This window comes from Hydra vulgaris, chromosome 13, assembly GCF_038396675.1.
Source record: "Hydra vulgaris chromosome 13, alternate assembly HydraT2T_AEP".
NCBI classification, from domain to species: Eukaryota; Metazoa; Cnidaria; class Hydrozoa; order Anthoathecata; family Hydridae; genus Hydra; species Hydra vulgaris.
In genome coordinates this window covers 45652680-45668044 of record NC_088932.1, presented here as the reverse complement: position 1 = coordinate 45668044, position 15365 = coordinate 45652680, and the positions used below count along the sequence as shown (strand labels likewise).

At 25.9% G+C, this 15365-nt stretch overlaps 1 protein-coding gene across 2 annotated transcripts; it reads right to left on the bottom strand.

The window, feature by feature from the left end:
* Positions 1-1239: 1239 nt before the first annotated feature.
* LOC136089366 (uncharacterized) lies at positions 1240-4693 on the bottom strand. 2 transcript variants are annotated; one of them, XM_065815335.1, is made up of 6 exons: positions 4478-4693; positions 3459-4064; positions 3031-3292; positions 2622-2685; positions 2055-2246; positions 1240-1413 (listed from the first exon to the last, which is right to left on the bottom strand). In XM_065815335.1, the coding sequence occupies exons 3-5, from the start codon at positions 3151-3153 to the stop codon at positions 2074-2076; spliced, it is 360 nt and encodes a 119-aa protein (XP_065671407.1). In that variant the 5' UTR covers positions 3154-3292; positions 3459-4064; positions 4478-4693; the 3' UTR covers positions 1240-1413; positions 2055-2073. The 2 variants fall into 2 exon arrangements, with proteins under 2 accessions (XP_065671407.1, XP_065671408.1); XM_065815336.1 differs by lacking the exon at positions 2055-2246.
* Between the last annotated feature and the right edge of the window lie 10672 nt (positions 4694-15365).

Below are 15365 nucleotides of genomic sequence, written 5' to 3'. Positions count from 1 at the left end.
CATCACCATCAGATACTCTTTTCATCTTTATTGTTGAGAAAAAAGAGGGTACAAGATGGTGGAAACTTCTCATCCCAGAAACAGTGGTCTATCAGTAAGTTTGGTCCATTTTAGTTAAAATCGAATAATTGGATCAAACTGTAAAGTTTAACTAAACTTAATAAAAAATAAGCACAAAAAAATGAACATTTTTACTTAACTGTATTAAAAAATTTTCTTGGAATACCAGGAATATCTTGATATTCCTGAGTATGACATTCAATTTCCAAATATGACATTCACTATGTAGCCTAATTCCATCTAAGTACTGTTGACTGTTTAGTGCACTGTAAAACTTTACCGTGAAATTCACGGTATTATACCGTGACCCATAAACGCCAGTACTATACCGTGATTTCACGGTACAGAAACGGAAAACATTTACGGTAGAATACCGTGAATTTATATTTCAATTCCCGTATTCTACCGTGAATCTATTCCGTTTCTGTACCGTAAAATAACGGTATAGTACAGGAGTTTATGAGTAACGGTATAATACCGTGAATTTCTACAATCCCTTTGGATTGCGCACTTTAGCGGAAATTGTTTTACAAAAATCTCAGGCTTATCCCTATTTATAATATAAAGCAGCAATAGTAAGATCGTATTGAACGAGTAAGATCAAAACAATAATGACAAATTTATCTAACAGTGTGTCTATTTATTAGTCAATAAAAATATATTCATGTGTATACAATCTATGAAACATAAAATCTAAAATAAAATAAAAAAACCATATATAATTATATGTATTTACACAACCTATCAAATATATATATATATATATATTTTATATTATATTTATATTATATTTATATATATATATATATATATATATATATATATATTATATATATATATATAAATATTATTTTTGAAATTTTTATATAATTTTGCTTCATTTGAGTACCAGGTTGATATACTTTTAAAAAAAATTTTTTTGAAAATATTAGGGACCCATAAAATATTCGAGGGTCTTGAGGGACCCCTTTAAATATTTTTTATTCAAAAAAATTTTAAATCTAGTGTTTTTGTATTGGATAGAACACATTAACGGGGTCTCTGCATATATTTTTCAAAAATGTTGTTTTTTGGGACACCCTAATATATATATATATATATATATATATATATATATATATATATATATATATATATATATATATATATATATATATATATATATATAATAAGGTTGTGTTAGTATTTTTATAATTAATATATTTAACCAAAATACATAGCCATGAAATTTAACTTTAAATGAAGCGAGCTAATTTCTGCATTGTTTTTAATACAGTTTTATTCACTGTCGTCGCTTTCTTCGTGCATCGTGATTTCGATCCCTTTTCAGGATTGATTCCAAAAAAATAAACACTAAAAATAATGAAACAGAACTTATAAATTTCAATTTCAAATACTTTTTATATTCATATTATTTTATCTTGAAAAGATAAAATAATGTGAATATAAAATTATATGAATTTTTAATTGAAATTAAAGTTGCTAAACATCAGTATGCTCGAGTCCTTAATAAACGTTCCCCACCATTTATTAATTTTTGGATATTTTGCCCACTCACACAAATCTCAAATTAGGGTGGGTGGGAAATAGTTTATATCTCAAAACTAAGAAAGAGTGAGAGAGTTTTATTCGGACCTTAAAGTAATTAAGCATTATAATCTTACCTTAACAAAAGCCATAAAACTTGGGAAAATATATCTAAACCAAGTCAAGACAGATGAAGTTGCTGTAACTGCTCCAAGCAATGGAGGAGCAGCCTTTCCTCAAAGCCTATTTATTAGATTTGAAAAAATATTCCTACCTCCGTATTATTAATCCCCCCCCCCCCCCTTTATAAGATCTGGACTAAAATTCCCACCCACCCGTTTATTCCCTTGTATTTGAGACTCGAGAGTACGCAAAATATTAAACAAAATTAAAACAAATATTACACATTATATATATATATATTAAAAACTATTAAAATAAAAAAAACATACAAATAAGAAAAATACATGATTAAAATTTTAATAATTAGCACTGGTAAAATTCTAAGGTTGTCGATACTTGATTAGGATAAGGAATGTTGAATACGTAGTAAGCAGTGAACAAACAACAAAATGCTTTTGTAAAATTTGAAATATTTTCTACTATAACAATACCATCTACAAGCAGAGCAAACAATTTTGCTGTCAGCAATGCATCTCCTTAATATAATGGATGCACAAAATAAAAGACTTTTTTTCTTAAAACAGTAAAAAAAACATCATCTTAAAGTAAACCTATAAACTATTTTATATATATATATATACATATATATATATATATATATATATATATATATATATATATATATATATATATATATATATATATATATATATATATATATATATATATATAAACAATATTCACTATAGAGAGTATATATATATATATATATATATATATATATATATATATATATATATATATATATATATATATATATACACTCTCTCTATATAAACAATATTCACTATAGTGTATACATATACATATATAGAGTATACTCTCTATATGGTATAACAACTGATACATACCAAATACACACAAATGAGGAGTAAGAAGCTGACCACATGGAACTTCAGACATGGCAGTGGTTTTCTATAGAAACATTTTAAAGTTAAACAATCATCTAGTATATAAATGGAAATTTATTTAATTCAAACTAAAAACAAAATCAGAAATTGCTTTTACTAATTTAATTTAATTTAAATGCAAAATCAAAAGTTGTTTACTGTTTTACATAAATAAACACACTCTTTAAATTGTGGCTGTGATATTACATAAATGTAATATCACAGCCACTAGCTCAATTTTATGCAATTAATTTATGAATTTTCATTCCATATGGAATATGGTTGTGTGTCATAAATCTCTTGGAATTTACTAACTGTGATATCAATAATGCTATGAAAAATTATAAACAAATCCACTGTTTATACATACATCCATCAACATAAAAAGACTATGCAACTTTTCATCAAAAAGAATGACTAATGCAGTCATTAAGCCAGGAATCACAGGAAGATCAGAAGCAGTTGCAATTTTTGCCTCATCCATTGATTGCATATTTTTATGTGTTCATTTTTAGATTCACAACTGAATAAAAATGCTGCTAATTTTTGGTCAGCTAATGAAGTTGTTAATTTTTCAGTGATTTTTAACATCAACACATCAACACATCAAAGTGATTCAGTAATCTGCTCACCTAAACATATAATTTAGTTATTATATTTATTCAATAATATAAGAAGTTATACAAGTTATGCAAGTACAAGTAACCTGTCCGAATAAAATAAAATTATTAAAAAAACACTTCAGTAACTAATTTGATGTAAGTATATGGAATTGAGATAAACAGCATCAAGAATTACTCTGAAAACTGTTGCATCAATTCTGGTAGCAGCATTATTTTCCCATTTATAGCACTTCGCTGCAATCAACTTTTCAGCTGAGTAGACTGTGAGTTTAGTAGTCCTTCACATTCCCAATTGAGACAAACGTTTTCTTTTTTTTCTCTCGCTTTCTTTCATAGAGGAAAGTTTCATCTTTTTGAGCAAATGTTTTTTCTACTTCAAAATCTACTTCTAACAAAGCGCGATGTGGGCGTTGGAGATAATCATATTGATTTATTAATTGTAATGTCAGACTGTCATGACCACTATCTATTAAAATACCATTGTATTCATCCTTCAATGCTTCTGGATATTTTAAAACAATTGTGGATGCAATAATATCCTAGTGTTTCTTCAACAGCTTTTGACAAACTATTCTAACTTCATTCAATACAATCCGCACCATCGTAGTTTTTTCTGTTGTACAAAGACGTTCACCTGTTTCTAGTTTTTCAATTGTTTTCTTTTCTATTACTTTCCACTTACCAGAAGATTTTATTTCTGTTGCTATAGTTTCAGTAGAAGGAATGAGTACACATGGTGATGACAAAGTCATCAATGCTGGTGTCAACATGTTGGAATCAGCTGTAATGAAACAGTCACAATAATCACTAATAATTTTAATTATAATAATAATTTAATAGTAAAAAAAATAATTTAATCTGCTTAAACTTGGCATGAACCAGGGATTTTTTCATCAATGAAATGAAACACATAACAAAAAAATTATGACAGAATCATTGAACATAATAACTTATTTTTCTTCAATTTTAAAATATTTACTTCCCTTTTAAATCATAAAAACTACTGCCTAAAAATTTCAATGTCAATGATGAAAGAAAGAAATCCATCATACAAGTATGTATACTAAGTAATATATACATAATTATATTTTTACTTAGTATAGTTGTGTAACAGTAGGATATTACACAGTATATAACATTATTTTATAAAAACTAAACTTGATACAATTTTAAAAAGAAATTTTGACCACCTACATATGTTATTTGATAACTACGATTGAATTAGTTTTTGTTTTTGTATTGACTTTAGCCCAAACAAGTCTTCTAATGTAACCAAATAAAGATCTGCTTCAGTCTCCATTCCAACATCCAGCTCTAAACTCCTTGCTAGTTGCTCTAATAAAGTTGCATCTATAGAGGGAAGGATTCGAATGATGCTGGCTTTAATAAACTCCATCACCTACATAAATAAACAACACTGCTACAACAATGATATATATATATATATATATATATATATATATATATATATATATATATATATATATATATATATATATATATATATATATATATATATATATATATATATATATATATATATATATATTTAAAAGAAAACGCATAATTAATGCATAATTATGCAACAATTGTTAAAATATGTTTAAAATCCATTTTTTTGAGTACTTCCAAGTTAAAAATCATGCAAACTCTTTTGTTTAAAAATATTCCAAAAACAAAAGAACTTCTAATTACTTTTTATTACGCGATGAAAAAGTTTCGCTTTTTACTTTTTTGTTTACGTACATAAAATACGAGTCAACCATAGATATATATATATAGAAAATATAGAAAAAATAGAACACTTTATTAAAAGAATTCGTTGGAAAGCCCATTTTTTCTTAGAATCTGAAAACAAAAAAAGTCCTATAATTGAAAATAACCAAAAAGAAAATTTCGGATTCAAAACAAAAAACGCCCCACCATTTATTCCTAACCTAGAAAACTTTGAAAACGATTTATTACATTTGATTAAAACAATAAAATTTCGAAACATTGACAATGATTTTCAAAAGGAACTCAAGTTAGACATTAATAATATAAAATCAAACCCTAATATTTTTGTTTTTGCTGATAAAACAAGCAACATATACCAAATTGCCCCCGATAATCACCACAATTTACTGCGCGATAATATTTCTAATAACTACGCAAAAGCCCCGAAAAACTTAGAAAATTCAATTAATTTAGAAGGCCAAAACATTGCTAAAACAATTAATTTAGATGCTGGAATTTGAATTGAATCAGTCACACTAGCGCAAGCGTTTATAACACTAAAAGATCATAAACCAAATTTTGAAAATAAACTCCCTTGTAGGCTACTAGTACCTTCAAAAAGTGAACTAGGGCACGTTAGTAAAATTAAGTTAGATAAAGTAAATAATATTATTCGGAAAAAATTAAATTTGCAACAGTGGAAAAACACCACTGATGTTATAAATTGGTTTTCTAAAATATATAATAAAAATAAAATAATGCACGTTTATACAATTTGATATTAATGATTTTTACCCCTCAATTACAGCAGAAATTTTAGATAAAACAATAGAATTTGGAAACACCCACACTGAAATTACAGACGACACTATTCGTCTAATTAAACATTGTAGAAAAACTTTACTCTATTTTAATAATGAGACGTGGAAAAAAACCACGCACGAATGCTTTGATGTAACAATTGGAAGTTACGACGGAGCAGAAATTTGCGAGATTGTAGGCTTATATATTTTAAATTCCCTAGCTAAAATAGTTCATTTTAATCAATTAGGCTTGAACCGCGATGATGGCTTAATAATGATGCAAAAAAAAATCAGGGCCTCAACTTGACAAAGTCAGAAAAAATATTATAGAAATTTTCAAAAACATCGGCTTCCAAATTGAGATAAACATTAGTTTAAAAATTGTGAATTTTCTTGATGTCACATTTAACCTCTCAGAAAATTCTTATAGGCCTTATAAAAAACCTGATGATGAATTATCGTATATTAATATAAATTCGAATCATCCCCCTCAAGTCTTTAAACAAATTCCCATTTCAATTAACAATAGACTTAATCAAAACTCCTCTAATGAAAATATTTTTAACTCTTCCAAACGCGTGTATGAAGATGCTCTTAAAAAAAGCGGATTTAAAAATTTTGAGCTTAAATTTGAAACAAAAATTGCAAAAAAGCGAAATAGAAATAGAAATATAATTTGGTTCAACCCACCGTATAGCAAAAATGTTTCAACAAACATTGGAAAAGCGTTTTTAAAATTAGTTGACAAACATTTCCCTCCCTCTAACAAATTGCACAAAATTTTTAACAGAACCACTATTAAAGTAAGCTATAGCTGTACAAAAAACATTGAAAGAATTATAAAAGGCCATAATTTTGCATTGATTAATAAAAATGAATTTCTCAAAGAAAAAAATACTGAAAATTGTAACTGCAAGCAAAAACTTGACTGAAACTTGAATGGCAAATGCTTATCAAAAAATATTATTTACAAATGCATTGTTTCCTCGCAAAACAACCCTGATAAACATTATATTGGCTTAACCGAGGGCAAATGGAAAAAACGTTATGCCAATTACAAACAATCTTTATAACATAAAGATTGTTTGTAATTACAAAGAATCTTTATAACATAAAGATTGTTTGTAATTACAAAGAATCTTTATAACATAAAAAATACTCAAAAGAATGCTGTCTAAATATATTTGGCAACTAAAAAAAAAAATATTAGTTTTAAATTAAACTGATCTATCCTAAAAACTGCGCCTGCCTATAACAACATTTCCAAAAAATGTATACTATGTTTACAAGAAAAATTTGAAATTATTACTCATTTAGATCAAGAAAATTTACTGAATAAAAAATCAGAATTAATTTCTAAATGCAGACATGAAAATAAGTTCCTTTTTAAAAATTATAAAAACAAATGACCAGTTCAAATTTATCCTAATTCTAAAGAATTCTTTTCATGATTTTTTAATTATCTAATGTAGTTGATGTAACTTCCTGGTTGCAAAATACTACAGTTATTACATGATTAATTATAACAATTCCCAACTTCCTGTGAAACAATTTTTCTATAATTTGAAAATTTTTTTAATGTTTAGACATTCTTCCTGATGAACCTACTGATGGTGAAACACAGTGTTGAAGTAATCAAAAATTAGATAAGTGTTTTTACTAATTTATTATTGCTCTGTTTTTTTAGAAAATTGAGCACTCTATTTGTAGAATACACTAACATAATTTATAATTTATATATATATATATATACATATATATATATATATATATATATATATATATATATATATATATATATATATATATATATATATATATATATATGCATATATATATATATAATTTTAGGTGCTCTAAGAAGTCCTAATGGTCTTATCATAAAGCACCGCCACATGGAGAATAAAATTTAATAGATTGGCATATATATAGCATATATTGAAATATATGCTGTATGATCATAGCTTAAATGTATCAGGGTTAATAACAGTCAGTTTAAAAAAAAAGAAGTGATTTTGTAATTTCAGATTTTTTTAACTTAATTGTTATCATAACTATTTTTTAAGATTTTAAAGAAATTAAAAGTTGAAATTTTAAACACAATATTTAGAAATTAAATATTTTTATATTAAATTTTAAATATGCATTTAAAATTTAACAACAATTAAAAAAAAATTATTATAATCTTTATTGTATTATAATTCAATATTATTTATCTTAAGATGTTAAAATGTTTGTACTAAACATGAAACTGCATGTTTAAGTGAAATCATCTTTCGATACTGGTATATGTAAGCTGGTAAAGGCAGATGGTCAATTAAGCAAGGCAGTGCAAGGCAGTGCAAGGCAGTGCAAGGCAATTTAGTTTCTCAGTTACATGTAACTGAGAAACTAAATTGCTAAATAAGACTCAATAATTATTTAATCTAAATTAAAATAATTTTTATTTTTTATAATTATAACTGGCATTTCAAAACAATACATTTATGCCTCATAAATAATGTTACAAAACTATATTTATACATCACAGCTGACGTCACAAAACTATTTTTACATTTTAATTGACCTTAAAAAACTATATTTATATACCACAATCATCAGGGAGATTCATTATGAACCTGCTGAAGGGAAAATAGAGTGTTGAAGATATTCAGTGTTTTTAATAACTTATTATTGCTCTGATTTTTAAGAATATTAAGCACTGTATTTATAGAATACACTAACTAATATAATATATATATATATATATATATATATATATATATATATATATATATATATATATATATATATATATATATATATATATAAATAATAAAATATATTGAAATAATAAAAAAGCTTTATTTATAAGTGATTGAGGTCACAGGGTATAGGAAATGTATAATATCCACTAAAAATGTTGGTAGTGAGATCAGTTCAAATAGAGACTTGATTCATAAGACAGCATAGTTTTATGGAGCTGGTAAGTCTACTGATAGATAAACTATAAAGAGATATGAACTTACTGGATCTACAAAGGTTCGAAAGCAATCAGAAAGACCACACTAAACAACATATAGTTAGAATTAAAAATTTGCGATAAACTATAGACTTAAAAAACCCTATTTTTTAGCTATTGATTTAAATATTATAATTTCTACTACAAAACATTGTTTATGTCATGCAAATGTATTTAGAAGTTGTCCAACCTAAAAGCCACTGATATTCTTGAAAAAACTGAAATGCACAAGAATAATCAACATCACGGCATTTGGAGGAAAAAAAAAATTTTTTTGATCAGATGTAATTAGGTATGTTTAATGTAGATACAAAATATAATATCAACTTGCTTACCGTAAAAAATCGAGGAGGTAATGTAATAGTTTTGGGATATTTTAGTCAGGACAGTGTCTGTTGTTGATTTATAGGAACTATTGCTCAATAAATTAACATAGTTTTTAATATGTAAAAGCACTGTGCAAAGGATAAAATGCCTTTTAGATGGATATACCTTCAGAAAAACAATCGGTTCAAGAAAACTTCAATAAGAGTAAAATTTGTGCTTTGAAGTTGGTATCCCTTGATATTCCTTTATATCCCATATAAAAGTTAATATTCCTTATAATCCCATAAGATTAGATGCCATTGATTATTTATGTTGACGATCAAGCATTATTTCAGAAAAAACAGAAAATTTGCACTCAATTCCAATTAGCGTTTGAATTAATTTAGTTGACTTAACGCCTCGTAGATATAAAGCTATATATATATATATATATATATATATATATATATATATATATATATATATATATATATATATATATATATATATATATATATATATATATATATATATATATATATATATATATATATATATATATATATATATATATATATATATATAACACAGACATGTTTAAATCTTTATGTTTCGTTTAAGGTTTAAGTTAAAAACAGTAAAAAATAAAAATTATGTTTTTTATGTTATCTTGTTTGAAATTTATTCTAGATTCAGAATCAGAGCCGTAACCACAAATTTGATATTAGGGGGCCCTAGGGTTCTTTTAAAGGAGGAAGGGGATAAAAAATTTGTTAAAATTATTTTATGTATATGTTTTTCCCTTATAATTATAATTTAAAAAATTTTTGGAGGGGCCAGGGCTCTTCCGATGGTTACGGCTCTGAGAATATATATGCATTTATATTATTAGAATGTATATATTCAATATTATAAGAATAATTGATTTTTTTAAAGTGAAGTTTTTTCAGCTCCTATAGCAACGCCAATAGCAATGGCGATTTCCTAACTTTTAGTAAACTAATTTTTTTATTTAGTACATAATTGTTTCTGCAACCTTTATATCAATTTATTTAGTACCTAATTAACTTTTGCCACATATATTACTAATAATATATATATATATATATATATTTATATATATATATATATATATATATATATATATATTATATATATATATATATATATATATATATATATATATATATATATATATATATTTTACATGTGTTTTAAACAGAATTCTTTTTTTTGACCTTGTACAAAACATAAAATTAAAAATGAAAACTTGAAATTTTCATGGTGTACTCTTCTACAATTACTTGATGGACTGTAGCAGAATCACAGTAAACTCATGATAATGCTTTAAGTTTTGAACAATTATCTTAAATAAAAAATGGATTTTTTATTTTTGCTTTTTAAACATAAAATATTATATAATACTAACATCGAGAAAGTCTTGTTCTTCTTTTTCATCATTCACTTAATCCATTTTATTTAATTAACTAAAGTAAGTTTTTTTAAAAATTGCATATACCAAACTGGTTGACTTTGTCAACCAAATTATATATTTTGACAAGAAAAACTTAATGTAGGTTATTTACGAAAAGTTTAAGTAAATACCAGCTAATAACATTAATGATACAAATAGCAATGATAAAAATAAAACAACCAACTGAAACAATTACAAGAATGATAAGATAATTTTATAATTAAAAAAAAAAAATCAGTATTTATACAGTACAACATACATATTATAGTAGAGTAAATAAATGTAAATAAATAATGGTACAAAACAGTAATAAGTTATTATCTAACTACAGTTAAATCATATTTTGCAATGTTACCTGAAAATAAAACTAATCCAAACTTTATTGAGTTGAATTCAATTTTTCCTTAACTGTTGGTGAATGATTAATAAAGTAAACTTAAATTCATGGAAGTTTACTAAATTAAAACCATATTTCAACAGTAGACAAACTAAAATAAAATAATGGCAAAGTTAAAATCAATGAAATAATGGAATAAAAAAGAATCATTTTTTTTAAATATAACTAATAATAAAAATAAATCAAAAACTTTGAAAAAAGTCTTTGAAACCTTATAACAAAAAACTTCTTCAAACTCCAATCATAAATAAAAATAAATAAATAATAAATCCAAATAAACAAATAAGCTCCAGCATAAATAAAATTATAGACAAAATAAGGACAGTTATAAGACAAAATAAATATAAAGAAGAAGAAGAGCAATAACGCTTTAAACTAACGTTACTCTTTAAGCTAGAACTACTTTTTAACCTAATGCTACATTTTAAGTTAATACTACTCTTAATCTTTCTTACTATAATGAAATGTCTTCATAATTACTTTTATTTATGCTATTATTTATACTTTTTATATCCAGAAGTTAATTGCAATAATCGCACAAAAAATCATCAAAGCTGCTTTCCGAAATGTTGATCAAACAGTTCAAGTAATATAACTTATTGCATTTCAAACATTTAATCATTTTGCCTTCAGCAGGCATCCGACAAGAACAGTAAAGTAACAAACCAGTAAATGCTTTATACCTTTCCTCAATTATTTTATTTATAAAATGTCAATTAACAATGATTGAGAAGATTCTCCTGCAACTTCTAATTCTATAGAAAGTATGGGCTTCCTTACGAACATTAATTCAAAGGGGCGGTATTTTGTAGACTCTTGCCTTGATGTATTGTATGCAAAAGTACAAGCATCCAAATGAGTATCCCATGTAATATGGCAATCATTGCAAAATTTTACAAGCATTAACTGGATGGTTTGATTGAACCGCTCATCTAAACCATCATTGCAAAATTTTACAAGCATTAACTGGATGGTTTGATTGAACCGCTCATCTAAACCATTAGCCTAAAACACAAGATGATTAAATCCAAGATTTTAAAACTAGAAAGCTCTTATACACAAACTGAATTCAAATTTTTAAACCTGTGGATGATAGGCTGTGGTAAAATGATATTTCACATTTAACAAAGTCGTTAGTTTCTTGTTTATTTGGTTGTAAAACTCTGTGTCAGAGGTAACAACTTTTGGTATACCCATTTGCATGAACAACTGAAATATTCAAAAAAAAATTATATCTTTAAAAATATTATTTAAATGCAATCAGATAATATTATTTAAATTTACCTTATACAATTCTATTGCAACACCACTTGCTAATTTTGATTTTAAGGGAAACGCTGCTACCCACTTTGTGAAATAATCAGAGATAGTAAGAATACATTTATTTATACTAAATCAATTCCAATATGAAACCATGGTGACTGTACTTTAATAGGATGAAGCTCTGGACTAGTTTTTTTGAATTTTTGCATATTTGTGTGCTGACACTGTTCGCAGCTTTTAACCTATGTTATGTGTAACTTGCAAATTACAAACTCTAGCATATGGTATATATTAATGTTCTGATGTCACAAGACTTAAATTTAGAATTATTTAAGAACATACTTTAAAAAAATTTTACATAATACAATATATAATATATGTATATATTATACATTATCGCATTATAAAAAAATAGATACACATTGGTTACAGATATAATAGCAATACTAAAATATGTATCAGGTAGTCATTATACTTATATTCTATAAAAATGTTATTATTTGTAAAATAGATTAACATTTTGAACAACATAAAGTTTTGAGAACTTGTTTCAAATCTTCTATCATTCAATTATTAAAACCTTCTTTATATTTTAAAACATAACATGGTATTATATATACATATATATATATATATATATATATATATATATATATATATATATATATATATATATATATATATATATATATATAAATGCCATATTAATATTGATAACAACGATGTAATATACATACAGCATAAACTACATCTTTGAAAATTCCTGGCCAGTAAAAACGTTCTGACGCCTTGTAAAAAGTTTGTGTTCTACCAAGGTGACCAGCAGTAGGTTCGCTATGACAAAAATTAACAATTTGTTTTCTTTGCTCATTGCTAAAAACCACTTCCAACCATATGTCATTCTTTGTCTTGCGATGCAGTTTATCATCCTCCTCCTAAACCTGTAAAGTATAAATAATTATTTATGTATTATTAAAACTGCTTCCAATAATACATAAATAAACTTTTTGTGCTATAATTTTTTTAAATATCCTTGTAAGTATTATTAAATGGGAGCAAATTATATGATAATTATATATTCTATTTGACAAATAGAATATAAAATTATCATATATTCATTTGTCATATCGACTATATTTGTAACTTTCTTAACAGTGTATAAAAGTATATAATATATACTTTTATACACTAGTAACATAGTTACAATATGATATATAATATATCATATTGTAACTATGTTACTAGTAACATAGATACAAAATGATATAATCTATGTATGTTTATAATCTATACCTGCTTGTCGAATAGCCCGCATTTCATTCGGTGTGCAGTCATAGCGATAAACAGATGTAAATATATAGTTACTAACATCAGCAAGAATTGTATGTAATTTGTTTTATCAAATTACAGCTGAATTAGAACCAGCAATACACATCAGAAGTTCAACTAAAAGACTCAAGTTTGGAAACTTAATTTTATGATAAAGAAAAATATTCTGCCATATTTGCAATGGTGTGAGTGCAATGGTGTACTGCGCATTTATTACTAGTTTTGCAGCTCTCCATTACGAAAGAACCATTTTAAAATCCATTCCTAGTTTTTCTAGAGGGTAAAAAAATTTGTTTAGTAATAAAGATATGCTGGCATCACCATACATGCTGTCTGCTTTCCATACTTGCGGATCTAACCAATCCATTGATTCGAATATGGGATTTAACAGCGAACTTATTCTTATCAATGGCAGAATGATTTCAATTGCTAATTTTCTTACTTTAATGGCAGAATGAATACATTCAAAGTTAAGATTAGCCATATTGTTGAGTTCAATTTCAACAAACTCTGGGTTTGATTTTTTCAATTCGTTACCTTCTTTGAAATACAAAGAAACAAGATTGGTTAAACCATCTTTTTCATTGATTATAAACTTGAGTAAATATGAATCAATAATATTATCAATATCTTCATTGCTTAATTCCGCTAAGCTAGCCTTTGTTATATCCACCGCTGGTTTTAACTCATTCACCATTAACATTTGTTTTTCAAAAACCAATGATAATGGTGATAACTTTTCTAAGATGTCCAAATAGCTACAAACCATACATAATAGTCTGTAGTCATGCAACCGTTTGGACGATCCAGAAAGTTTAGCACGCATATCTGCTTTAGTGTCACGATCAGCAAGAGCAGTATCGAAACCCACAATAAGCGAAGGCCAATTATGTAAAAGTTTTGTAAAGCCGCGTCTCCTGTGACTTATAAAGTGCGTTCCAAATATTTTAGGCAAGGTGTAATATGTAATGTTCAAAGCCTCAGCAGCTTTTTTAACTGCGCATTTTAGTTTTCCAGAATTGCGAAATAAATTAAATATGGAAATGTAAAAACGTTCACACTCTTTATACTGGGAAATATCTTTCACAGCATCTTTTATTGCTAATTCTAAACGATGGTTTACGCAGTGAATTTTTATCAGCCACAATCTATCTTTTTTTAATTGTGTTAACACGCCATTATAAATTCCAAAATTAACGCAAGCTCCGTCGGCCGTAGCACTTACAAGTTTGTATTTGTAAGCTGACGCAGTTAAAGGAACACTACCAGTTTCAATAAAAATGCTATCAATAGCCTTTTTAATGGTATTGGCACTCATACCACCCAAACTGTTCATATCAAGTAAAGAAACTACAAAACAGGCAGGGGTCCCCTCGCGTTCAACGCGCACAAGAATCAACTCTTTTTCATCCTTTGTTTTTCTAGCCTGAGAACCATCGGAAAGAATGGAGAAAAAGGTTGTTTCATTGACAGTTTTAGCAACTTTTTCTTTAATGGCACTGGCAATGCATGAGATATATTCACGTGCTAAAAAAGAAATTAAAAAACAATAAAAAAAAAATAATAATAATATAACTAATAGTTTTCAAATTAAAAAATCAAATGGATAAATCAAAAGGATAAGATCATTCGGATGTAAAATCTTGAGAAAAAAAAAATTAAACTTTCATTATAATAGTAACGTAACTTTAATTTGATTTTTTCATTTGAATTGTTTTATCAAATTACGAAAAAGAAACTGAACCTAAAAATCAATAACCTGCTTTATTGTTGTCTTTTCCTTCTAAAAGGAG